This window comes from Macrobrachium rosenbergii, chromosome 12 (genome assembly GCF_040412425.1).
Source record: "Macrobrachium rosenbergii isolate ZJJX-2024 chromosome 12, ASM4041242v1, whole genome shotgun sequence".
Lineage (NCBI taxonomy): Eukaryota > Metazoa > Arthropoda > Malacostraca > Decapoda > Palaemonidae > Macrobrachium > Macrobrachium rosenbergii.
In genome coordinates, this window is record NC_089752.1 from 102079321 (window position 1) to 102107071 (window position 27751).

Here is a 27751-nt window from a genome sequence, read left to right on the forward strand (position 1 = left end):
AGGTCTGTGAGTGTACAGGGTGGTCATTTTAGAAGCAGTATTCCTGAAACACTACTGCAGTGAGAATGGTGGTCATGCTGAGATATTGCCAGGGGAGATGCAATAATCCCACAGTCGGACTCAACATAATTAGGTAAGTGACCTTAGAACCACAAGGGTTAATACATATATGGTTCCATGTGTTGTTTCCTTTTCTTTAAGCCTAACCCTAATGGGTATCAGGAATAAAGAATATGGTTGATAACTTGACTTTATCCTGGACTGAAATTTTATCAGTTGTTGGGATATACCTAAGAGCTAAGCCATTTCACCATCTGTCAATTTATTTTGTAAGTTCCTTAGAGGATGAACAGTGACTGAGCTATCAAAAAACAGGTTTTGACATAGGAAAAACCTATTTTTGGTAGCTGCTGCGAGTCCTCCAACCCACGCACTCTCCCTGGTGAAAAGGCAAGAGACTGGGGTGAACATTTATCTTGCACAGACTTGGTGTGTAATGAGGAAAATGGCCGACATATGTGCTGTTGCCACATGTGAATGAAAAGTATGAAGGGAAAACCGAGGCAGTCACTGCAGAAAAAACAGAAGCCTCATCTTGAGGCCTTTATACTCTATCATTGTACCAACAAGTACTATTCTGGTCAAAATCAACTATAAGAGAATTCTTTGAGATTGGTTGGTCTGTCTTACATTGCCCTTGGGGAATGGCATGAGAGTAACTCCATTGAAGACTTACAGTGCTACCATAAATAGTTTTTTTACAATGTCAAAAACTGGTTTTTTTTTTAAAAGGTAATAATATGCAAAGTATTTTCAGTTTTTGAAGATTACAGTGCTACCATAAACAGTTTTTTCAAAAACTTTTTTACAAATAGTAACAATATGCAAAGTATTTTCAGTTTCTGAAGATTACAGTGCTATCATAAATACTTTTTTCCAATGTCAAAGACTTTTTTTACAAATGGCAACAACATGCAAAGTATTTTATGTTTCTGAGGATTACAGTGCTACTATAAATAGTTTTTTCCAATGTCAAAAACCTTTTTTACAAATGGTAACAATATGCAAAGTATTTTCAGTTTCTGAAGACTGTAGGTTTTTCTTATTTGTAGTATTGGCATGGTGTGGATTTTAATTTTCATTCTATCTTTATTTTGTTCTATTTGGGATGTCATGCATCGGGACACTCTTGGTCAAGAATATTTCTTATGAAACATGGCTGGGTAGTTTATACTGTATGCATAACTTGGTAATCTGTTCAAGTTTTTCAGTTTCCTAGTATGTCTGTTTCAAAAAACGTTATTAAAATCAATGAATTAGAGAAAACAAGAGACAGTCCTTTCTAAATAAATGAACTGAAAAACTATAATAATCAATTGCTGTAGCAGCCACGGCCAAAGTACTTAATGCACTATCAGTTGACTACACACAACGTACCAGCCAAAACAAAACCAAAAACTTGTGGCAGTGCCAACACAATTTTCTTTATTTTTTTATTCTTTTTTAATTTTGCTATTCTAAACTGAGGTGTGTTTTCAAGGTTGGAGCATCTTGGAAACCAAAAAGTATGGTGCTTTTCCAACTTTTGCCGGTAAATATTTCTTTGATGGAATGTAGAGAAAATTTAACAAGAGCAATGAGAAATTGTTAAAAATATATATTTAAAAATAAAATCCTTCAGACAATAAAAATAAATTAAAAATTCTGATCAATACAATTTTGATTTTGAAATTAACAAATTCTCAACTACTGTACTTCCAAACTTTTAAGATTAATAAAATATAACTGTTCCATGTGCATCCTGAACACCTAGGTACTGAACATTTTATAGCAAGCTATACACAAAAATAGTACCAAGACAATGCCTGAAGCATTACGCAACACCTCAGAGCAATGTGCTGCAGCAGTTAATGAACCAACAACAATGAACATAAAACCTAACAAAATTCTGTGCATCTTTTTACCCTTCAAAATTTCATACAAGAGAGCATGTAACAGCAAACAATTGCTTATTTACCTTTGTTTAAAGTGTACCTCTAAAAAATTAATTCAAATTCAAAAGAAGACTTTTGGCATTAAATGTACACTAGAGAGTTACTTGACTTAATCTGTAGCTATTCAGTATTACCAACTGAATGGAATTTACTTCCTAGAAATGTGTGTTTTGGCTCTTAGTATTGTTGTATATGACATCTTCTATTAGTGTTCAATCCTTAACTGACTATAAATATATGGAGTACATATTTTATATTTTTTTATATAAAAATATTTATGCAAGGGTGCATAATATGCAATCTTGGTGCTAAAAATTTCAAATTAAAAATTTTTCATATTCAAAATAAAATCTTTTATCTACTGTCTTACATTAAGCCAAGGCACCACATATAATGACTTAAGACAGGTGTGTGCTACATGTGCAAATAGAGTATACCTAAAATGACAAAGTATATCTACATCATTCATTTCCTTCTTGCAAAGCTAGACTCAGTTTCTTAGATTTTTTGTTCTTACCACTACCAGTGACAATCTTAATATGTTTCTCTGTTTCTGCGATTTTCTTTGGGGATTCTACTGAACGAAAACGTACTTGGGAATATCCTCTTCTATTAATTACTTGTTCACCTGTTTCACTAAATTCAGTTAAAGGCTTGTCATTAATTGTCTCAATAGCCTCTAGGAAATGTTCCTGTTTCCTGACATCATTAGTCCTAGTATCATGAACAATTTCAGCATCACCACCTTTGCCTTTAAACTCTGTGCAGGAAAATTTGTCCTCTTTTTCTTCCCTGTGGTCCTCTCTATTGTCCTCTGGAACTAGTGATACTATTTCCATGGCATTTAAGTTCTCTTCCTTTACTTCAGCATTAGTTGGATGAGATATATTTTCCATAACTGCATTTTGCATCACTTCTTGAGATTCCTTATTGAGTCCCTTGTCTGTTTTCCTCCAAGATTTATCCATGTCTGCCCTAGATCTTGTGTCATTCATCCTGTAACAAGGCTCAAAAGTATTCCTAGGCTTTTCAATTATCCACACAGGGCCTTTAGTTTCTTTTTCTGCACTTCCTTCTGTTTTCTTCATTCCACCCCATAACAGAGAATCTAAAATATTTCTCTGACTAATCCCTGACTTCTGCTTTCCCTTTGACAATGCATTTGTGCTACCTTCACTCCAATACGGGTTGTTTGGGGCAAAACTATGGTTTTCTTGCAAATAGTCCTGCAAAGAAAATAAAATCATACCATTAACCAGACACAATTTACATATATCCACAGAAATTATTTCCTGCACAAAAAAATTTAAATTACCACCACAATACGAAAACTGTCAAATATGCCACATAAATCTACAACAGCATGAGCCAATGAAATATAAAACAAAGTGATTCCATGAATATTAATATTTTAATGAGAAAACAAACAAAAAATATAAATTTCATTTAATAGTAAAGCTAGCAACAAAAAGTGCCACACAAAAACCTTTCAAAAAAAAAAGTGGAAAAAGCACCAAGTGAAAAGCTTGTCACTACAAAGAATCACTACTGATATGTATAATTCAACATATTAAGCAACCTACCTTAATGATTAATACAGCATTAATATTGAACAGTAAGGGAAATTTCATTTGCACCAAAGATACATATGAAGTATTTAACCTTATAACTGACATTATTGCACAATGAACCACCCTATGTATACAGGCAGTCCCCGGTTAACGGCGGGCTTGGTTAACAGCGATTCGGTTTTATGACGCTTGTCTAGCAATGAAAATCGACAATTTTCGGCGCTGAAAATCGCCGATTTCCGCTTATCGGCGCCGATAACCCCCGAAAATCGCCGAAAAAGCCAATTTTCGGTTAGCGCGATTTTCGTTTATCATCACACACTCAAAAACAGAACCCAGCCGATAACCGGGGACTGCCTGTATTAAGGAATTTTCATGATAAAACCAACTTTGTTATACTATTTCTTTTACACATCAGAAATTCCAGCTCTCCCTGCTGGATTATAATCACTCAAGACTTCTTAATGACCTTCCACCTAATTTTAAGACGAGGCATACAATGTGGGTTGAGCATATAGTAATCAATATGGAAAATTTTGGAAAATTTTCATACACTCATGCTTCCAACACCACCTTAACATGGGACCACCTTGGCTTGGTGAGGGGGCTCTTGAACCCCTGGAATTTGTTCCCAGGTTCGGGCCCAAGAGTCCTATGTATTGTTACTTATAAATTTGGGTTAAGCCTTGTGGAATTTTCCACTTTTGGCAAAATTTATTTGACCTGATAAATACGAAAAGGTATCATAGCTGGGATTGGGGTTTATATCTGAAGCTATTAGTAGGAACTATGGTAGGATCATCAACTAGCCGATAATGTTTGGACCTGAGGGGATATCACATTGATACCTCAAGGGCGGAACTATTCTGCAGAGCTGAGCCACGGATTCCAGGGGTGGTCTGATTCTGGGGATAGAACTCTTGGAATTCTGTCTGGTTTGCTCATATGATTAGGGTGGGGATGATTGTATCCTTGTTGTGCCATCCTGTGTGAGGTAGGGTAGCGAGTGGACATTTGGGAATCAGCTCTTACTAGTGCCATTGGTAGAAGAATAAACTCCAGGAGAGCCTGATATCTTTTAAGATTTTCAGGTTTATTCATTAATTTCTTTTTCTCACTTTGATCTTTATGAAGAGTAATAAAGAATGAGTACCCCTGGACCCTGTGACGATACCCTTTTGGCACACATGATGACACCTGGCAGTGTCAATGGCAATTCCCCTCAAACAAATAATCACAGGTCAATTTGAATGACAGTAAAGATAATGGAGCAAATTTCCATGGAAGTGAGGTTACTAATGACACTTGTGATAATAATAATAATAATAATAATAATAATAATAATAATATTAATAAATAATAATAATAAAATGCTAGAAGAAATAAATAACAGAATATGGCTAAGATTGAAAAACTGAAGATTCTTCATGTTATGAAAATTCATTTAGAAACAGATTATAATATGCTGTGTAAGATTTTTGAACATTATGGGACAATTGTCGAACTAAGAATGAATCTTGATATTGATAACGAAAAGTGGAATTCTTGGATGATATTCAGTAACCATGAGGAAGCTTTCAAGGCCAGTTGTGACATAAGTTCAAAATTCATGAAAACATTAATGGCACTCTCAGTGAAAGCGTTCCCAATGGCTTGGATGTTTACTGGTCTACAGACTAGACAAAGAAAACATACTCTTAGTGGGAAAACCTAAACCTCCAATGTGGCTTACTGCAACAGCCAGAGAGGATAATGGTAATTTCTTTAAAATGAACAGAATCCTTTAGAATAAGGTTGAAACAATAAGATCTGGTGATATCTCCTGTTTTGGACAAAACAGTATCCTCATACATGCAGTTTCCTACAGTCATACATGCTTTGGAACTTCAAGACAAACAACAGTGAAATGGTGATTGATGTCAAACCCCGCTTAAATTTTAGTTATGGTAAGCTTTGTATGTATTTACAGAAGGGATATTAAGCATGTGTCCACTAAAAGTGTAGAATGTTCCTAGGACATCTGTGATTATCCTTACTTTAGAGTACTGAACGTAAACAAAATAGCTGTTAGGCCACTTAAACAGAGACCACTACAATGTTACAGTTTCAAGTATGGAATCCCATCGCAAATTTGTAAAAACAAAAAAATATGTGGTACTTGCCTTATGGAGATTGCACACTTTAAGCCAGGTTCACCAACTACAATATGAATCATAAATCTAATAACAAGAATTACCAACCATATAAAACTGAAGAAGCCTCCCTGAACAAGTCTGCCACCAAGTATACCTTAGTTTAAGCAGACCACTGAGCTGATTAACAGCTCTCCTAGGGTTGGCCGGAAGGATTAGATTTATTTTATGCAGCTAAGAACCAGTTGGTTACCTAGCAATGGGACCTACAGGTTATTGTGGAATCTGAACGACATTATAACGAGAAATGAATTTCTATCATCAGAAATAAATTTCGCTAATTCTTCATTGGCCGGTCAGAGAATCGAACGTGAGCCCAGCAGAGTGCTACCCGAGAACGATATCAACCCTTCCAATGAGGAACTAGTCTGCCATCAAACATATAAGTATAGTGGTATGCAAAAAGATTACTATGTAAGGTCAAAAGTTATACAAAGGCAATAACAAAAGAAAATTTACAACCATACAGCTACTTCATCATCTAGCACTCTCAGGGTATATGTGCTGTCCTAGAAGAAAATCGTAAACATAATAAAACTGCATCACTTCATAAGGCCTTACAGATGCCCTGTTCCCCAATCCATCCTTTCCTTAACAAAAGACTCGATGAAGCGCCCTAAGGCAATATCTTTGCCATGTATAGGGGAAGCTTCACCCAGCATAGAGCTACTATGTGCATAAGATGTGCAAGTGTCTAAGCTAGGTAGCTAACATGTAGATGAAGAAGACCTCCATCCTTATCTCCTAAGTAAAAAAATAAAAGACTTATCATCAACAATCTCCAAACTGATAGAAGATCCACAAATGATTTAAAATCAATTGAAGTAAATGTTGAAACCCATCATGCTCCCAAGGGCACCCACAAATAATGCTAAAAGCATGAAGAATGGTAACACTCCAAAGATCTCAAGACCTCCATTATCCAGTGATCTTCTTGTGGTTCTAACAAATTTACAAATCTTAATAGGAAGACCTCACAGAAAGAGCCTCCCAGAAAATAAAATCTTATTTTCTCTAATATACTGTACTTCAGTGGAATCGCCAATGTCAGAGGGCTAAATATGAGTATAAAATTGCTTATTCATGATACTCTCCTGTAATCATGTCTACAGGAAAGTAAACATTATCAATACTCCTTTCCCCAGGAAATATTTAAGCTATATGACTCCCTACAACCAACTAATGGGTAGTGATGGTGGAAGTCTCACAAGTCTGCCATGATATACCCCAAATGCCTCTTACTCTAAGCACTCCTCTGCAGGCAGTGGCTGTACAAACCAATATATGCAAGAGATATACCATTTGCTCATACATACCTCTGAACTATAATGTTTCATATAATGATATGATCGAGGTAATTTATCAGCTCCCTTGACCATTCCCCCTGCTAGGAGATATTCTTGGTGGGGTGATGTTTTAGCCAACACAAGGGGTGGTGTTATCACTTATAGAAAGTGTGGATGTGGGACTCTTTAATACAGAATAGCCCACACACTTTCATATTGATTTTGAGTTATGAACACTAGACGAATGGCATGCAAGTGATCATGTGCCAGCTATCATCAACATCAATGAAAGCCCACCTATTCAAGAGATCACCACGATAGTTGCTTGAAAAAGCACACTGGAAGAAATTCCAGGAGTTAAGTGATACAAAAAGCAATGCAGATGAATTTCAAAGTGTAGATGACGATACTGACTTTCTCAATGGAATACTTCATACAGTAGGAATTAACTCTATCCCCAAAACTACAGGAATGTTTCGACGGCAACCAGTCCCATATTGGTCATCAGAACTGTCACGATCCAAGCATCACTGCAAGTTCTTTCATACTCAAAACAATAAAGATTCAACACCAACAACTGAAATATGGGAAATGAATATAAAAAACTCACATTTATTCACAACCTTATTTACAAAGATAATGAAATGTTGCTTCCCCTTTGCTTTCATTCACCATGACACAGCAAAGTAAATCGAAGCAGTTATGGACAGGGGGAACAGGTTGGAAGGTGGAGCAATTATAATACCTAAATGGCAAGTTGGTGAGTTATCCTTCGTGACTGGGGGTTCAGCTGAAGAGATGATGCTGGCGTGGTGGCTTCTGGCTTGAGGATGTCACAGAAGGACAACTGAAGTTTCAGCTGAAGAGATGAAGCTGGCACGGTTATCACGAGATTGAAGACGTCGCAAAAGGGATGTCTTCAGGATGGGGCAGCAAATGTTGATTCTCCAAGAGTCTGGCCATTGTGCAAATGGAGGGCAGGCAGGGCTGGTGACTCCCCCTCTCAACTGGCAGGAAGGGCTTGGCGACTTCTTCCCCACACAGGCAGGAAGGTCTGACTACTCTTCGTCACTGGTATGCTGCTTCATCTTGTCTCGGACATGGAGGGCTTAGAGACTTCTCATCACAAGCAGAAAGGGCTGGCAGCTTCTCTTTGTCTCTGGTATGTAGGGCTTGTGACTTCACCTTATTACAAGCAGAAAGGGCTGGCAGCTTCTCTTTGTCTCTGGTATGTAGGGCTTGTGACTTCACCTTATTACAAGCAGGAAGGGCTGGCTGCTTTTCTTTGTCTCGGGCAGGACAAGATTTATATGAAGAGAAAGTCATCTGAAGGGGATACTCTCGTCTGACCCTTGCTTTGTCCGACCTCTGATTGCCGTCTCTGTCTATCTCTGTTTATATCTGTCTAAGGCAGTCTCTTCTGGAAGCTTATATACAACAATATGGGCAGAGCTAATGACGACACGCAATTGTCATTCCCATACAAGGAGTATTTTTATTTACCACACACTGATTGGTTCCTTAAAAACAACCATTTCTGGTCACGCCATAGAAGCTTCTAGAACAGATTTTCTGATGCAATGTGGACCTAATATTGCACCATGATACAAAGGCATGGCATGAGATACTACGTGGAGTCATTTCCACAAGAAAGATTTCTAATCAAATTGCTAACTGTCCATGAAGCATTGACAACAGTAACTGACTGGTGATGACATCTTCGAGCAAACACATGAAGCAGTCACATCTTGGAAGAGATACAGTATTTCTTTTTTTTTTAATAAAGTAAATGAATCTCTAGATACTTTATTTATATGGGGCAAGGTTATTTTTTGTTATACTGTACGAAGTGTTGTTAAGTCAAAATACAACTTAAATACGTCTTGTGAAATTTAGCTGTTTTTTCATTAATATATGATGTTGGCCGTTTGGGAGCGTTTGTTTTGTGTATAAAAATCAAGATTTCGTTCGCTATTTTCACTTGATTTATCATAATACAAACTTTACGTATTTATTGTTTATCGATGTAAAAATAGCAGTAATGTTTTTTCATGTCCAGTAGTTTTGATTAAAATACTTTCTCTCCAATTTTAAATACGGTCGAGTTTCATCCATGTTGCCCATGCAAGATAATTTATAGTCATTAGCAGCTTGAACATTGTTTTCTCAGCTTCAGCTACAACTTGCAGGATAAATTTAACAGTATTTTTCCTTGCCTATCTTTTATCCATACCGAATAAGGGTGTAATGTAAATATATATGTCAGATTCTACTTAACGTCATTTGTGCTATAACCTACAGTAATTGTGTATTACCGTATGATGGTTGAAATACAAGCAAAAGGGCTGTTGTTATCAATTCAGTGATAAACAACAGTTTCTCGATCAGTTGTTTATGACTGTACACATTTACGCAAGAGTATAACGTTACTAACAATACTTCTATCATTCTCTGTTACTTTTTTTAACTAGAAGATGGGATAAAGAGTTGGAGGAAAAGAAGCTGGTCTATTGTAATTTGGTTTCTCTCGCTGCCTGATTGTACGCTGCTGCCTGCGCCTGCGTAAAATTTAAAAATACTTTATAAATATTGTCATATCCGTATTAATTGCTTACCCCATAAAAAAAAAGAATTATCGTAAGGTGAACTATTGTAACTTGAGCATTACCTGAGTATTTTAATAGTTTTATCACAAAAAGTGCTTTTATTCATGAAAATGAGATGAAAATACAGTAATTAGTGAATATTTCTCAATGAAAAATACTGCGAATGGGCGGATTTTCAGCAAATAATGCGTATATATGTTCCATAGAGAAACCTGCGAATGGGTAAGACCAAAAAATACAGGGGGTTTACTGTAACTGCCTTGCATCAAGTTACAAGGAGGGCATTGACGAGGGCATTGACTTGATGCTGTTGACACAGCACAGAGGAGAATATAATAATAAGAAATCCACAGCACAAGTCCATCATGCATTGATAGTAGCTAGAATAATTCATGGTCATCCTTTGTTTCATCAGTAAACATTAGAACTCTAGTATCTACTGTTTGGAAGAAAATAAGAAAGATAGCGGGCAAATATAAATCAAACCCACTTCCTACTTTAAAAATGAATGGTCAGTACTATATATGACAGGTGCATCTGAAGTGAGCAATGCCTTCGCTGAACATTTTTTGTCTATATCGTGTAAATCTGAAGTTGCTCCAGGAGACACCAGCATAGATATGCAGAACAGAAATTACTCAATTTTAGAGCAGAAAGAGAAGAATCTTATATTCTTCCCTTTACTGAAAGAGAGTTTGCTTCAGCTCTGGCAACTTGTAATGACAGCCCCAGGCCCTGACAAGACTCCATATGCAATGATAAAGCCTGCATCTGTAAACACGACAAATTTTCAGCAGCAAATTACTGACCAATTGTTCTGACAGCTTGTTTATGTAAAATCATGGAGAAGATGGTAAACACAAGACTGTTATGGTACTTGGAGATGAGAGGTATTTTATCACCTATCCACTGTGGTTTCCATAAAATGCACTCAATCACTAATGTTCAGATCCAACTAGAGTCCTCCATATGTGAAGCATTTGCATCCAAGCAGCATCATGTTAATGTGTTTTTTACCTCGAAATGGCATGTGGTACAGCTTGGAGGCATGGTATACTTCAAAGTAAGCGTAAATCAGGTTTGAGAGGAGAATTGACATTATTCATCCTGGTATTTTTGGCAAGTCGATTTTTCCAAGTCAGAGTAGGTGACACCCTGGGTGAGACCAAATGCCAAAAAGAAAGTTCCCCAAGGCAGTGTGCTGAGTGTGACATTATTTGCTTTAGCCATGAATGGAATATCCTCCATTATCCTCCATGACGACATGTCCATAAAATTTCCTGGAAAATGAATGGCAGTGGCTGAAAGGAAACTTCAACTGGTAGTGGATAAAATTATCCAGTGGGCAGATCTGAATGGTTTTGAATTTGCCTCTAGTAAATCTGTTTCAGTGCACCTTGGTTGTATTCGTGAAATACATCCAGACCCAGATATATACATTAAAGGCCAGCATATCCCATGTGTAGAAGCAACCTGGTTCTTAGGATTAATTTTTGACCATAGGATGACAGGATTAATTTTTGACCATAGGATGACATGGGTTCCTCATTTGAAAGCCCTAAAAGTTAGGTGTCTGGATGCCTTGAATATATTGAAAGTACTTGTGCACACATCATGGGGTGCCCCCTCAACCTGGGACTACCTTGACATGAAGGGGGCTCTTGAACCCCAGGAATTTGTTGCTGGGTTTGAGTCCAAGAGTCCTATATATCTTTATATATTTCATTGGATTAATTTTGTGGAATTTTCCACTTTTGTTATAATTTATTGGACCTAATAAATAGAAAAATATCATAGCTGGGATTGGGTTTATATCCAAAGCATAGTGGGATCTGTGGTAGAACCATCAGCCATCCGAAAATGTTTGGACCTGAAAGACATCAGATTGATATCTCAAGGGGGGAACTATTCTGGGGCTGGGCCACAGATTCCAGGGAGGTCTGCTTCCAGGGATAGGACTCTCGGCACTCTATCCGGTTTGCCCATAATACGATTAGGGCGGGGATGATCGTATTCTTGCAATACCCTTGGTCCTAGCAAGTGGGTTTGGCTTACACTTGGGCCACTCTAATTGTGTTGTGCCATCCCCTGTGGGGTAAGGTAGGGGGGTGGAAATTTGGGAGTCAGCCTTACTTGTGCCATTGGTGGAAGAATAAATTCCATTAAAGGCTGATGGTATCTTTTTAAGGTTTTTTCTATTCGATCTTTATGAGTTTTAGTAATAAAGATTCAAGTGCCCTTGGGCCCTCTGATGATGCTGTTTTGGCACAAATGACAACCTCTGACAAGGCCTCGACACAAATGACAACTCTTGACATGGATTTGACCATGGATGTGGAATGCTCCAATGGTGGTGCTACCTCTCAGGGTAGTCATCACAAATTGAAAACTTGCCAGTGTGGGAATACAGTGGATAATTTGAAAGTACTGTATTATATGCAGAGCACATTCCCTTGGAATGTGACTACAAAACTCTGTTTCGTTTGCTAGTTACAGTAAAACATTAGAATTAAGAATAAATTTTGATGAAAATGAAGGAAAATGGGAAGATGACTTTTGAAAAACATGAAGCTGCACTTAAAGCCAGCAGCAATATTAATATCATCAAAATTTGTAAATAGACTGTCAATGGATCAATCTGACAAGACCCCTAAAAACATGGATTTTCATAAAAGTAACTTACAGAGTAATTACATAGCTAATAGTTTCACTCACGTGGCAGTTTAAATGAAAAAATCACAGTAGCGCTTCGATTGTTTAGTGTAGGCGACTAGTCCTACCCACTAACAGGAATAACAGGAACGACTTAGCAGACAATCTCATTCTGTTTCTGCTGCGCTTGATGTAACCATTTCCGGTTGTATACAGTAACTGGATTTCAGTGAAGTATTATTGCATATTTCAAGTAGCCTTCAGTTTGGTTATTATTATGTCTTATTCAAGTTCATCAATTTTTCACCACTGTAGCGAAGTTGTAACCAAGATTAAACATCTTATCACCTTCATTTTGCAGAGAACTAAAAGTGTAATGGCAGGAATGTAGTAAGGAGAGATTTTGTGCTGAATGTTGTGTCTGGGATGAGCTATAAGAAGAGAGGATGTTCTTGAGAGCCGAGAATCGTGCTCTGAGCGCCCAGCACCAACTCCCGAGCTCCCAGCTCGCCTGGCACCAGCTACAGAGTGCTCAGTGTCTGTTCTCAGGTGCCCGGTGCCACCTCCTGAACACCTGGCGCCAACTCTCCCCGTATCCCTCTTTCTCTCCTCCTACATTTATCCACTTACTCCTGCGCCTGGCTCCCTGCTTTCATCCCGTGCCATTGCCAGTCTTGAGTCTGGGTTAACAGGAAATTAACCTTGTAACAGTGAAAGTGTTGTGCAAGTGGAGGAGGTGACTATCCGGCCTGCCGGCTCTCCTAGACCTAAGTCACTGTCTAAACCTGGGAGCAGGCATACTGAAAGTCCAATGGGGGCTGGTGGGAGGTCCCCGGGTTAGCTGCCCCCTCAGTCGAGCCTGTTCATATTCCCAGGTATTGACAAACAGCCACTGAAAAGAAGTCTCACTGGATTTGGTGGAGGAGGTAGTTATCCGGCCCATCGGATTTCATAGACCTAAAGTCCATGCCATACTCCCCTAAACCTGGGAGGAGACATACTGGCTGTCCAAGGGAGTCCGAGGGGTTTGGCCCCCGGGTAGTTGCCCCCTCAGTCAAGCCTGAAGCACATTCCCAGGTATCGGCAGACAGCCAATGGAAAGGCGTCTTGGTGGATGTATAGTTTTTTATCATCATTCTTCTCACTGACCTTTCGAATAGAAAGACCATCGCAAGAGCCCTCTTTTTGGATATTAGTCTTAACTCTCGGATTTTTCGGGCTTTTCCATCTGCCAAGAAAATTGCAGCTGCTTTCAAACGGTCCACAGTTTCTAGCCCTTTTTCTTCTTGCTCGGAACAACCGTGGAGGAACCAACTGGGGACTCTGTCGTCCACCGAGACATTAGTCAAGTTAGGCAGACTTCATATGAGAGTTTTGCATTCTTCCTCCAGTTATCATCCAGTTCTAAGGATTCTGGCGCAGACAGAAATTGCCATAACATTTTTTGACTCTTCACAGCCGCTGAAGATGCACGCAGATAAGTCACCTTTCTACACTTCCTGTCAAGCGGTAAGGAGGCTAGCCTCATACCACAGCCTTCCTACAGTTTCGCTGCGGTGTCTTCTGTCCCTTCCTTGGTCTGACTTCCTTTGGAAAGGCGTTACCTTCTCTCCTGAGCACATTATTGTTGAGTGACCTTACTTGGTATCCATGCAAGAAGAGAAAGCTCCATGATCCCTCTCAGACCACCCCTCGAGTAGGACGCCTTGACGAGGTGAGGGGCTAAGGGACCCTGGCCTTTGGGCCCGGGTCCTGACGAATCATCCTACATAGTTTTTGGTTTAAATGGCGTGGACATTTCCACATTCGCAAAATTTTACTGCTTAGGTGAGTCTGAGAAGGATCGTTTTTGGAAGGGGTTCGCATTCGAAGCTAATTGTGGGAGTTGTGGTGGTTGAGTCGCCACCGAGATAGTTTGGACCTAAGAGATGGTGATGGGATTTTCCACTGCTATCTTGAGGGCGGAACCATCTCTGGGGATCAGCCCATCGGAATCCAGGGGGCTGGTTTTGGAGGTGGGACTCTGGCTTTTGTCCGAAGCCCACGAGTGCGGTTGGAGTGGGGAGTCAGTCCCCATTAGTGGGGGCAGAACTCCCAGCAGGCGGATTGGCTTATACCTGGGCCACTGCAAGCGTACTGGTGCTATCCTGAAAGGGTAGGGTATGGGGTGGACTGTTGGGAGTCAACTCTCACTTGTGCCATTGGTGGAGAATGCGAATACCTGACTGATCTACGATACTTTCTTGATATGACCAAGCAGTTTTGGGTGGGTGGATGAACCAGTTTGTGTGTGGTGTCTGATGTGTGCATGCTTGGCAGCTTGGGGTCTCTTCGTGGGCTTTGGGAGTGTGTTGGGGTGGGAAGCTGAGCAGTGGAGCTGCCCAGTTTGTCCTTTTTGATATGCTGTCGGGGTCTGTGCGGGGCTCTTGGGTGTCGGGTGTGCACTTTTTGGACCTTTGCATGTGGACTGGTTTAAACTTATGGATTTGGCTTCTAGTTCTCCCTCCCTGGATCCGATGACTTAACGGCACTGGCAACGACTTCTGGCATGAACATGGATACGGGCTTGGCTGTTGGACAGAACCAAACACTGAGACACCAGGGTGTTAATAAATCTGGTGGATTTGATTCAAATAATAGGGTCCTTTATTGCACTAATGTAAACTTATCATTAGATTACGAATGTTTATACAGTGTAGTGAAGCAATTCGGCAAAGTGGAAAGAATTAAATTAGTTCTAGAAAAAGATAAGCAGTCATTTTGTGCTTTTATCAAATTTTCCTCTCCTTGGAAGCTAGTGAGGCACAACAGAGACTCCATGGCCACATTCTAAATGACTCAGTTGTCAGCACGAAAGTGTTTTCAGTGAAAAACTTGAATGATGAGCCATTTGACTTTGTTCCAAAGGCTGAAGAACATGGACCAGTCCCATGTACCAGAGCTCTTCCTCCCCTCTATGGCATGTTGCTATCTACAAGGAGGGAGGGAAAAATTTGATAAAAGCTGCTGACTGCATTGAGAGCAAGGTTGGTTCCATTCCCATTGGAAATTTGAAACGGTATGGAAAGAATCTTCTAATAAAAGCTGGAAATGAGACTCAAGCAGTTCTGTTAGCTAACTTTAAACCTCCTGAAAGTGGAAATATTGAATCTATTTCATCTCACAGATTCTTTAATACACTGAAAGGAGTAGTTTACTCAAAAGATCTGCATGTTTTTAAAGAGGAGGAGATTCTCCATCGATGCCCTCCTTGTGTATCTCATGTAAAAAAACTGGGTGGTGATGCAGCTATCCTTTAACCTTCTCCTCCAATTACCTACCTGATACCATCATTGTTGGCCATGAGAGGATGCAGGTTAAAAAATATAAAGAAGTCCTAGACAGTGTCGTCAAATGCTTTGAATATGGCCACATTCAAAACTCTTGCGATAACAATAAAAGATGTCCTGTGTGCTCTGCAGAGCACGATAATTTTGATGATTGCAAAGCAGCCCGATACTGTTTTCTTTGCAAGGGTGATCACACACCAAACTCTAGGGCTTGTCCCAGATATAAATTTGAACAAGACGTGTTGGCAGTGGCAGATAATGAACATATTAGCATTAGTGAAGCAAAGCGCACGGTAATGGGGCAAACAAAGTGCCAACACTACGTATGCTTCTGTAATAAAACTTATGAAAACTTCCAACAATGTAAGGCCACCAATAACTGTGTCTGATGGAAGATATCACAAACCTGGTATTTCTCGAACCATAAATAATAATGAAAATCTCCAAACTGGTGAGAAACTTTCGTCGGCAAGTGCTTTGAAGTCCAGTAGCAAAAATTGTACTTCAAAAGCACAGAAAATTTATCTTCCACCACATCCACAGCTGTCGATTCATCTCCAAAAATAAGGGTGCCAAAATCGGCCAATAATTCAGGAAAATATTCTGAAAATACTTCAAACCAAAATAAGCTAAAGGAACAATCCCAATTAGATAGAGCTAGTTCAGAGCCATCAATCGCCACAGCCACAAACAAAAATAATAATAAAACTACGGTTGCAACTACCAAGAAACGCACAAGAAATAGTTCCCCAAATAATGATAATTTTATAATAAAAACTTCAAATGGGTTCAGTGTTTTGGAAGACATCTCTCCTCCTAGAAAGGTGGTTCCAAAAGTAGTTTCAGAACAAAAACATCTGAGTTCAATTCAGTCTTGCCGCCCTAAGACAAATAGGATTAGTGGTGCACAGAACCACAATAATAATTCTGAACATAAGGTTCATAATAAAAAATATGAAGATCAACCAAAGACCCTGAACACCAATTCAGATGAAAAGGGATTAAGAAAACAATCTCTTATAAAGGAGAATTTCCCACCCCACCCTAGGAACAGTACTTCCCCTCAAGGAGTGGGAAGTAGCACATTTTACCACCTTAGCATTCTTGCTCGATATTCTTCAGTGGAACTGTAAAGGTCTCAGAGCCCGTACAGAAGACCTTAAAGTTTTAATGCATGAAGTTAATCCAGGGATTATATGCCTACAGGAAACAATGTTAGGCAACTCTGTTTATAATCCTGGACTAAATTATTCAATATTTAAATCATATCCCCAATTGGTGATCGTGCCCATGGAGGTGCTGCAATTATTATTAATAAATCTCTACAGCACTCCACAATACAATTAAATACAACACTACAAGCTATCGCTATTTCAGTCATTTTGGAAAAGAGGATAACAATCTGCTCCTTATACCTTCCACCAGACCTTGATTTTAACATTGGAGATATTCAGTCGTTAATTGACCAACTTCCAGCTCCTTTACTTTTGCTAGGTGATTTTAATGCCCACAATCCCCTTTGGGAAGTCGGTTTTTAGATAGTAAAGGAAATTAATCGAAGACCTTATTGACAGGAATGATGTTACCCTGTATAATAATGGGTCAATGACTTTCCACAACATTCACGATAATCATTTCTCTGCACTGGACCTTAGTATTTCTTCAACTAGTATCCACCTTGATTTTAATTGGTCTGTTAATGAAGATTTAAATGGAAGTGATCACTACCCGATCCATTTGAAATATGCTCTGAATGCTCCATCTGAAGTTTTACCTAAGTGGAAGGTAGAGGACGCAGACTGGGATAAATTTAGTAAGGGTGTCAATCTAGATAGGGAGTTTGAGTCCTTTCATTCTCATCTAGATGCCTATGATTACTTTATTGAATCTACTTTGAAGAGTGCTGAAAGCTCGATTCCAAAAACAAAAGGCAAACCTCGTAGACCTGCAGTTCCCTGGTGGAATAAGACATGTGGTATTCTGAGAAAAGTGACTAGGAAATGCTACAGACGTTACAAAACTAGTGGCTCCCCTCAGTCTAAATTAATCTACAAACGTGCTTTAGCCAAGCAGCGGCGCTTTTATAAAGAAAGCCAAAAGAGAATGTTGGCTTTACTATATTAATGGAATAAACTCCAAGACCCCACTAAGAGTGGTGTGGCGCAAAATAAGGAAACTGAGTGGAAAATTTGTAGCGTCACCATTGCCCTCGTTAAAATAAATGACACTCTAATCACAGAGCCCACTGAAGTTGCCAATGAGCTAGGAAAACACTTTTCTAAAGTTTCCAGCCCTAACAATTATTCTCCAGAATTTCAAAGAATTAGGAATTCTGAAATGTGTCTGAGTTTGATTCGGGAAAATCTGAACCATACAACTACAAATTTTCCCTAAGAGAACTTAGTGAGGCGCTCTCCTCAAGTGAATCCACAGCTCCAGGTGAGGATACAATCATATATGAAATGCTGAAACACCTCCCAGATGATGCCAAAAATATTTACTGAAGATTATAAACAAAATATGGGAAACTGGAATTTTACCCAAGGACTGGAAAATATCCATAATTGTCCCAGTTAAAAAGCCTAATAAAGATGCTTCCCAAGCCACCAGCTATAGACCAATAGCTCTTACCAGCTGTGTATGTAAGCTGATGGAGAAAATGATAAATACTAGACTGGTTTGGCACCTGGAGACCAAAGGATTACTATCGCCATTTCAATTTGGTTTCAGAAAAAACCGCTCCACCCTTGATCCCTTGCTGAGGCTGACCAACCAAATCCAGCAAGGATTCGCCAAAAGTGTCAGACCATTGGCATATTTTTTGACTTGGAGAAAGCATATGACACTACCTGGAGAATTGGCATCATGAAACAATTGCACAAGATGGGCATATGTGGAAGAATGGTCAGGTTTATATGTAACGAGGACAGAATTAACACCTTTTTGAAGGTGTAATGTAACGTGCTCCAACGATCTTTATTCCTGAAACGGAGGCGTATGAACGTTCGCTCACGGCAACACTTACATCTATTTTTCTCCTCTTTCTCTCTCTCTCTCTCTCTCTCTCTCTCTCTCTCTCTCTCTCTCTCTCTCTCTCTCTCTCTCTCTCTCTCACCGTCACCTCTCTCTCTCTCTGTGTATCGCCTCTCTCTCTCTCTCTCATCGTTTTCCGAAGTTCACCCACCCGAATCGCACTCATTCTCACCAAATCAATTAAATGGACCATTTAAAGAAACGCAATAGTTTCTACAAAAATAGGTTTATTATTCAAATAACCCAACAAGAAATGAATAAAACAAAGCAAAGATTAAAATGCATAATAAATGAAATATCGAGTTAGATATCTAAACTCTGAACTGTAAAACACTTCTGATTAAAGAAGTCTCACTATGGCTAATAGCCTGAAAATATCCAAACTCACACATACTCCCCAAATCAATAATTAGTCATGTCAAAAAACAGTCTACCACATGTTATTCGAAACAGTCCACACTGTCCACCGACATCTGTCCACAGACATCTGTCGGAAGAATCAAACATGATAGAAAACTCCCAAAAATATATGAAATGCAAAACACAATAATGGAAAGTGTAAAATGCATAGCCAAGATATGGCAAACGTAACATGACAAAATATAATATAAAAGAGGTATGAATATTCATATTAAATCTCCCACACCAGTTCAAAAGTTCATAATGATTAGAAAATCATGGTAAAAAATCACAAGTTCAATTTTCTCCCATAAAAACAGAGATTTCAAAGTCTACCTTATCTGCCGATTTAAAGCCTGGATCCTCTCCAAAGCTACGTCTAGACAACTGCAGTTCTATCCCGTTAATGAACGATCAAACTCACTTTTAGGGCAGATTTTGGCGTAATCTAGATCAAATTAACGCACGTACTCACGAATATACATAACACTTCGGAAGATCACCTGACCGGCAATATTGCTGAGGAATCAAACCATTTGCTGAACACAAAGATTTTACCTCGAGTCTCTCGACCTACTTCCATCTGACTCCATAAATTCTTTCATCACATCTTAAAGCATTGAAGCTATGAAATGCATATATGTGTCCTTTAAAACTTGTAGCAGCCATATTTTCTGAAATAGAGCTCGGCCACCACATAAGAGCGTCTCGCTCTCCTTAACGGCAAACCAAAACAAAAGCATATGTATAAAACATAACAGATAGAGCTATGCTCAATTAGCAATGTCTACTGCACTGCAGCTTTAAGGACTGCTCTCATGACGCACTTCCAAAGTCACTGGGGTTGAGTTCTTAGAGCCTTTACATGTAATCTTACAAACACGAATAAGCTTTACTACTCCCACAACAAGAATTATCAGTAAAACAGCTATTAAGACAATTAAAATTGTCGGCATAATATATTCCTGATACTGGAACATCACGGAATCGTCAATGTCTTCCAACGGTGGAACCGTCATTGGCACCTTGGTTGTAGGTACCTCCACTACAAATGCTCGTTATGCGTATGACGCATAATTATCTTCTCGAACTGTTGAATACAGCACGGCTAAGTACGAGAAAATTCCGTGAGACATCACACGGCATGCAGCATCAAACAGCTTGGACTCTTGAAGAACGAATGATGTCGACTTGTTGCTCTGGCACATCATTGTAACTGCATACTCCTTGTAAAAACACGGCAGGAAGAGTACTGGTGGACTCGATGTGGTAATCTCGCAGGAACTGTCTAAAGTCACATTCTGTCGGAGTCTGTCTATGAACTAATGATAATTCACAACCACCCACAGACACAACTCGCAACTGGAAAATACTACTGTCACACACACACTTCTCTCTAACTAAAGTACAACTCGTCTTATAATCAACTCCCGAACCTTGATATTGATCTCCCAAAATGAACATGGTCTCTACTCTATCCCATGTCACTACTGAGTCTCCCAAAAACACTCGAAAAAGGTCTAATAACAAAAAGGTTTCATGTTACTGAAACAAACAAAACCACCAATGCAAAAGTCAACCACTCACAATGTGAACTAATTCCAAGTTTGTATCTCAGAATAATCACAGTCAACTCACTACTAAGCACACAACAACTCTACGGAACTCACTCACAAAAAAAATTCTATCCAAACAGAAAAAAAAATACTCGAGAATCTTATCCGAACACTAAAAGGTATCATATCTCGTAAAAGACATGAAAGTTCTACTCCGGTCAGCAAATATTTCGCAACACCTGACTAACTCTCAACAAAATAGCAATTGACGTAATGGCAATCACTCTCATGATCTCAACAACTACAACTACTCACAACACAGCTCCCTTTATTTAAAAAAAAGAAACTGAAAAAAAAATCCAGACACTCAAACACGATCTCCCAACCCGAAAAAAAGATCAGACTTGTTCGGTCCGATATACTAAGTACCTCCCCAAAAAAAAATAATCTAAACAACACCCATATTGCGTCAGATGATGAAACACATCATAACACAATAACACACTAACACACGGGTCAAATCTCGTATGAAACTAGCCCATGTCTCAACTTCTAAAATCATTCGAAAACAAATGACTAAGAACTTCAACATCCAAAATGAACAAGAGACAAAAAAAAATAAATATCATATATATACACAAACATCAACCCATTTATCCCTCTAACTATATACAAACGTTCCATTACATGACTATATACAAATGTTCCATTACATCCCAACTTTCTTTAACTTCGAAATATGGGTCAATTTCGTCACTCCAGTGTTTACATCTTTAACTACAAATCTATTCCCTCTTTTGATCTCTACAATCTCAAAAGGTCCGTGGAACTTCGGACTTAATTTATAATTCAGATCATTCCGAACATTCACTTTAACAAACACTCTATCACCCATCGAAAAAGCTACTCCCCTCGATTTCGCGTTACTTTTCTCTACCATTGCACGCGAACTAAGTTCAAGTTCTTTACTGATACGTGCAAATCTTTCTCTCGCTGTATTTATCAATGAAGTGACCGTAACATCACCCTGAACACACTCTGGTAACAAATCAAAAGGTCCTTTCAACTTGTATCCATACAAAGCTTCTGCTGGAGATATCTTAATTGTGTCATTCATCATAGTATTGATACTATATCGCACTTCATCCAAAGATCTGTCCCAATGTGTATCGGAACCTCCCACCGTCATGCGCAAAGCTTCGATTACTTTCCGATTCGCCCTCTCACACAACCCATTTGCTTCAGGTCTATACGGGATTATAGATACTTTCTTTATCCCCAACAAATTAGCAAGACCGTCTAAAGTCTTATTAATAAACTCCCTACCATTGTCTGTGATCAGACATTCTGGAACACCATATCGACAAATTATCCCCTAAAAAATGCTATAGCAACTTCCTCAGCTGATTTGTATTTCAGTGGGAAAATCTCGACAAAGCGAGTCAACTCATCAACAACTACTAATAAATGTCTATAACCATAAGCGGACTCTGAGAAGTTACCAAGAATATCCATATGCACTCTCTGAAACGGCCTATGTGGTATGGGATATGAACCCAAACGACACGACACTGTCGTCGCTGGCTTATTCGCATTGCAAATAGCACACTTCTTCACAAAGGCTTCTACTGCGGAAAACATATTTTTCCAAAAGAACTTTGACCTGACGTTTTCATACGTCTTGTCTACACCAAAATGAGGAGAACCAAATTTACAATGTACAATGTCTAGAACTTGTGGTACTAGACTCTCTGGCACGATGATTTGTGTAATCTCACCCATGCTTCGAGTACTTCATCGCAAGTTATACTTAACTTTTCTCACCAATAAATTATTCTCCAACTCTAGACCAGAAAAAGGCAACTTATACCCTTTCTTCGGTGAAACTCCCTTAAGAAATGCCTTAGCATCTGACAACAATTTATCTTCATCTTGCTTTTGTTCCAGCAAGCCTATGTCCCAAGTGACATTTTCACCCGTAATATAACACACTGCGTTACTCTCACTATCACGAATAACAATCTCTCCCGAGACTGCCGACTCACTATTTCTCCCCAAGTATGCACTGTAGGAACGTGTATGTCCTCTACATGCGATCTCTCAGAACTACTAATATCAGAGACATTAGACACCAAATCTTTACTCTCTTCTCCCACACAGGATTCGGTGTGTATTTCCTCATCCTCGACCGGAAAATATCTGCTCAATGCATCTGCAACTACATTATGCTTACCTTCAATGTATTTGAGGTTTGCATCAAAATCTCTCAATGTTAGGAACCAACGTGCTCTCTTGGGCGACAAATTTGGCTTATTAAAAGCTCTAACAACGGTTGATGATCTGTAAAAATCTCAACTTTATTTCCCAACAACAACATCTTAAAATGAACAAGGCTAGAGACGACTGCGAAAGCCTCCTTGTCCACAACTGACATCAGCCTTTCGTTACTACCACGTGTTTTGAACTTTCTGCTATAAAAGCAATTGGGTGTAATTTCCCCTCAAATTTCTGCATCAAACACGCACCTATACCTTCCTGACTCGCGTCAGTCACTAAGGTGAACGGTTGACTAAAATCTGAAACTTCAAAATTGGTGGGTTCACCAAAGCGTTCTTAAGCTTCTCAAAAGCTAATTGTTGACTATCACCCCAAACAAACTTAACGTCTTCTCGTAACAAATCTGTCAATGGAGACGCTATTGTAGAAAAATTCCGCACAAAGCGGCGAAAGAAACCCGACATACCTAGGAACGAACGAATCTGTTTCCTGGTTTTGGGAACTGGAAAATTCACAATGGCTTTAACTTTCTCATCATTCACTCTAACTCCCTCTTTAGAGATAACATGTCCTAAATAGACAATTTTTCTCTTCAGAAACTCACATTTGGACAATTTGACTTTTAACCCAATTGTATCTGATATGAGAATGTCATCCATGTACAAACACCAACTTTCCTAACAAGCCATGAAGTACTGTGTTGAGGACTTCTTTTTAACACCTTTTAGATGTTCTTCAATTGTATCTGTGCATTGCATAAGAATATCATCCATGTACATCAAACACAAATCAGAAACTTTCCTAACAAGTTTTTTCATTCAATTTAACTACTGTGTTAACCAGTCTAGTAAATGTTATTAAACGGGGACCCTTGTAAAAGGAATCAAAATATATATGGCATCCTATTAAACATCTGTAATGTCCCTTTGGATATCTAGAATTCTTTCAAAATGCTGTATATTTTATTAAATATGGAACCTCTCACAAAACATATTCCCGTCTCCACAAAAACTTGTAAAACCCAAAATCAATTACATATTTTTTTCACTGAGTCTTGATAGCTAACTAATTCTACTGAAGTCACGCCTGCGACTGAAATTTCATTCACTGACACCGTACTCACAACGTCTTTGAATTTCTCGGTTCCCTCAACAACGCACACTTGAGAAGGAAACTTTTTCTCTTTCAGCGACACTTTAACTAATGTAGGAACTCGCGGTTGCAATTCAATATCTTCCAACAAAAATCCTTTGAAAGATCTTTGCGGAATATCTTCACTCTCTAATGAATGTGTTACACATGTCTCCGACTGTGTCTTAAGTTTCTCACAAGTTTTTTTCCTGTGTATATATGGAACAAAACAACCTGACTCACCTATTGTAATCCCCTGAACTCCCGTAAGAATGTTGATGTTATGTCGCATACAAGAAGGGTGTCCTAGCAAAACCATTTCACCTAAGGCTAATCCTTCTATGACCAAAAATGATTCTACTATTGTCTTTCCACCGATACAAAGCGTAAGAAATGACGAACCTAAAATATTCAGTTTCCTCGCTTGTACATCACACACTGTCTCACTAGAAGGGACTAATTTGCACTCTGGAAACCTCGAGTGAAAAAGGTCAGCATTTACTAAGTTAACTGAGCTACCAGAATCAATGAAAATATGAATTTCATTGCCATTAGAGAATCCACGTACAATCGGCCTAGGTTCTAGTGACTCTAAGACCTGATTAGTCATTATCCTGTGTCTGTTTTCGAACTTATCTTGTGAAAATTCTGCTGTTCCTTTGTGTATCTAGAACTTGCATCATGTGGAATTCTTCTGTCATATCTAGAAAAACCTCCCCGTGACTTCCCTGAATAATCTCTACTCTTTGTGGCTGGGCAAAATCTCCATCCATGATATGAAGATTTGCAAACTGAACAATATCTCACTCTGCAATTTGACTTACTATGGCCTATTTTATCACAATTAAAACAACGTATCGTTGTGACTGATCTCTCTGGAATTTTCTTCGCTTCTACTCGTGCACATGTCTTCGCTGTTGCATCATTTCCCGAATGCGAGCGACTATCATTATTCTGTGGTTTGAAACCGCAGCTGACATCTTTGCACCTCCTGTACAAAACTACTGTCCAGTGTCGGGCATTTTGCTAGATTTTTGTTAATCTGTGCAAACAAAAAGGATTCGTCTGTATCCTGATCAATTCTCTTATCAAAACTAACTACAATTACATCTGGGACCGACGTTAAAAGGCAAGCAAAGTGTAACAATCTTTCAAAATTATCTAAGGAGATATTATTCCCAGTTACCCATGGAGAACCTGTTATAGATTTCTTTAACTCAACTACTGCATCAAATAAATTCGCACTGTATGTGACTAGTGAATCATTGCCCTTCTTTATTTTGAGAAACTCTCGCAAATTCCGAACTGCGCATTCACGTTGAACTCCGCCATAAGTAGCTCGTAGAAATTTCTGCAGTTCATTCCAAGTTTTGCACCTTCTGAACCCGAAACTGCGTGCTCGTTTCCCAATATCTCCTTTATCTAAATCCAGAAATGATTTAGCCTCTGTTAAAGCTTCAGCGCCATTCGTAATTTTCTTGGAATTCAGATAATTGTTCACTGACTCAATGAAAGTTTCTATATTTTGGGTTGGCTTTCCATCCACTAACCCTTTAAAATTTGTAATTCCCGCACAAATGTTCGTCACTTTATGCACCACAATTGACTGGGATGTGCTTGCTGCATCGTCCGGCATTTTGTGAGTAATCACACGCCCTGAGCGTAACAACATAAAAAGAGAAACCAAAAAGAACACTAGAGAAAGGCACAAGTTACCCCCTCTAAAAGAAGAATAGAAAACGGCGTTCTGCGCAACTTACGAGAATGGGGTACTTACCAATTTTGAAACAGAAAACGAAGTACCTATCTCTCAACTTGCTAACCTGTGACGTCACCTACTCGACGACTAAGCGAAAAAAAGACACCCAGCGCGCGATTATTGTTGAATAATCACTTTGCGTAATTAACTCACAATCGCCACTATTCACACTTATTTGGGTATTTTGTTAACCCCAAAATTGCTCTAGAGATCATCCAGATCTATTTCACAACTCCCCACTCCCAGTACTCGAATAGAAACGGAAAAAGAAGAAAGGTTCCCCAGATTTCACACGTAATCACGACCTACTCAGTCATTCAACACTGACCCGTCGCCTTAGCTCTTAGGTGAAGTCGCCTATGCCTTGGGCATCAACGTTACCAATTAGTCTATTAGCAATCTCCCTCTTTCGCCATCATTAAAGACATTAAAATCATGCTGCCACCATTTAAAATCAAAAGACACCCGCTGCCGCCATTTCATTCAGACACGGCTGCCACCATTATTCAGGAAACAGCGTATGAACGTTCGCTCACGGCAACACTTACATCTATTTTTCTCCTCTTTCTCTCTCTCTCTCTCTCTCTCTCTCTCTCTCTCTCTCTCTCTCTCTCTCTCTCTCTCTCACCGTGTATCACCTCTCTCTCTCTCTCTCTGTGTATCGCCTCTCTCTCTCTCTCTCATCGTTTTCCGAAGTTCACCCACCCGAATCGCACTCATTCTCACCAAATCAATTAAATGGACCATTTAAAGAAACGCAATAGTTTCTACAAAAATAGGTTTATTATTCAAATAACCCAACAAGAAATGAATAAAACAAAGCAAAGATTAAAATGCATAATAAATGAAATATCGAGTTAGATAACTAAACTCTGAACTGTAAAACACTTCTGATTAAAGAAGTCTCACTATGGCTAATAGCCTGAAAATATCCAAACTCACACATACTCCCAAATCAATAATTAGTCATGTCAAAAACAGTCTACCACATGTTATTCGAAACAGTCCACACTGTCCACCGACATCTGTCCACAGACATCTGTCGGAAGAATCAAACATGATAGAAAAACTCCCAAAAATATATGAAATGCAAAACACAATAATGGAAAGTGTAAAATGCATAGCCAAGATATGGCAAACGTAACATGACAAAATATAATATAAAAGAGGTATGAATATTCATATTAAATCTCCCACACCAGTTCAAAAGTTCATAATGATTAGAAAATCATGGTTAAAATCACAAGTTCAATTTTCTTCCCATAAAAACAGAGATTTCAAAGTCTACCTTATCTGCCGATTTAAAGCCTGGATCCTCTCCAAAGCTACGTCTAGACAACTGCAGTTCTATCCGTTAATGAACGATCAAACTCACTTTTAGGGCAGATTTTGGCGTAATCTAGATCAAATTAACGCACGTACTCACGAATATACATAACACTTCGAAGATCACCTGACCGGCAATATTGCTGAGGAATCAAACCATTTGCTGAACACAAAGATTTTACCTCGAGTCTCTCGACCTACTTCCATCTGACTCCATAAATTCTTTCATCACATCTTAAAGCATTGAAGCTATGAAATGCATATATGTGTCCTTTAAAACTTGTAGCAGCCATATTTTCTGAAATATATATATTCCTTTTTATCAGACAGACTTTTTAAGGTAAGAGTGGGAAACTCCTTCTCCCAACCTTTTATGCAGGAGGAAGGAGTTCCCCAAGGAAGCGTTTTAAGTGTAACACTTTTTTCAGTGGCAATAAATAGCGTGATTGAAAAATCTCGCCCCTGTTAAATGCTCGCTTTTTGTCGATGACCTTGCAATATACTGCACAGGATATGATTCCTTGTCTGTATGTAAACATTTGCAAAGGTCTATTAATGCTATTACTAAGTGGGCTGATGAGAATGGTTTCAAATTCTCCTCTTCCAAAACAGTTGCAGTAAGATTCACCAGGTGCCGGCG

General features: G+C 38.9%; 1 protein-coding gene across 1 annotated transcript in view; it reads right to left on the reverse strand.

The window, feature by feature from the left end:
* Nucleotides 1-2317: 2317 nt before the first annotated feature.
* Nucleotides 2318-27751, reverse strand: part of LOC136844161 (uncharacterized) — a 340577-nt gene continuing 315143 nt past the window's right edge. The window contains exon 23 of the mRNA XM_067113178.1: nt 2318-3220. Coding sequence (XP_066969279.1) covers nt 2456-3220 — 765 coding nt within the window. The 3' untranslated portion in view covers nt 2318-2455. The remainder of the gene's footprint in view (nt 3221-27751) is intronic.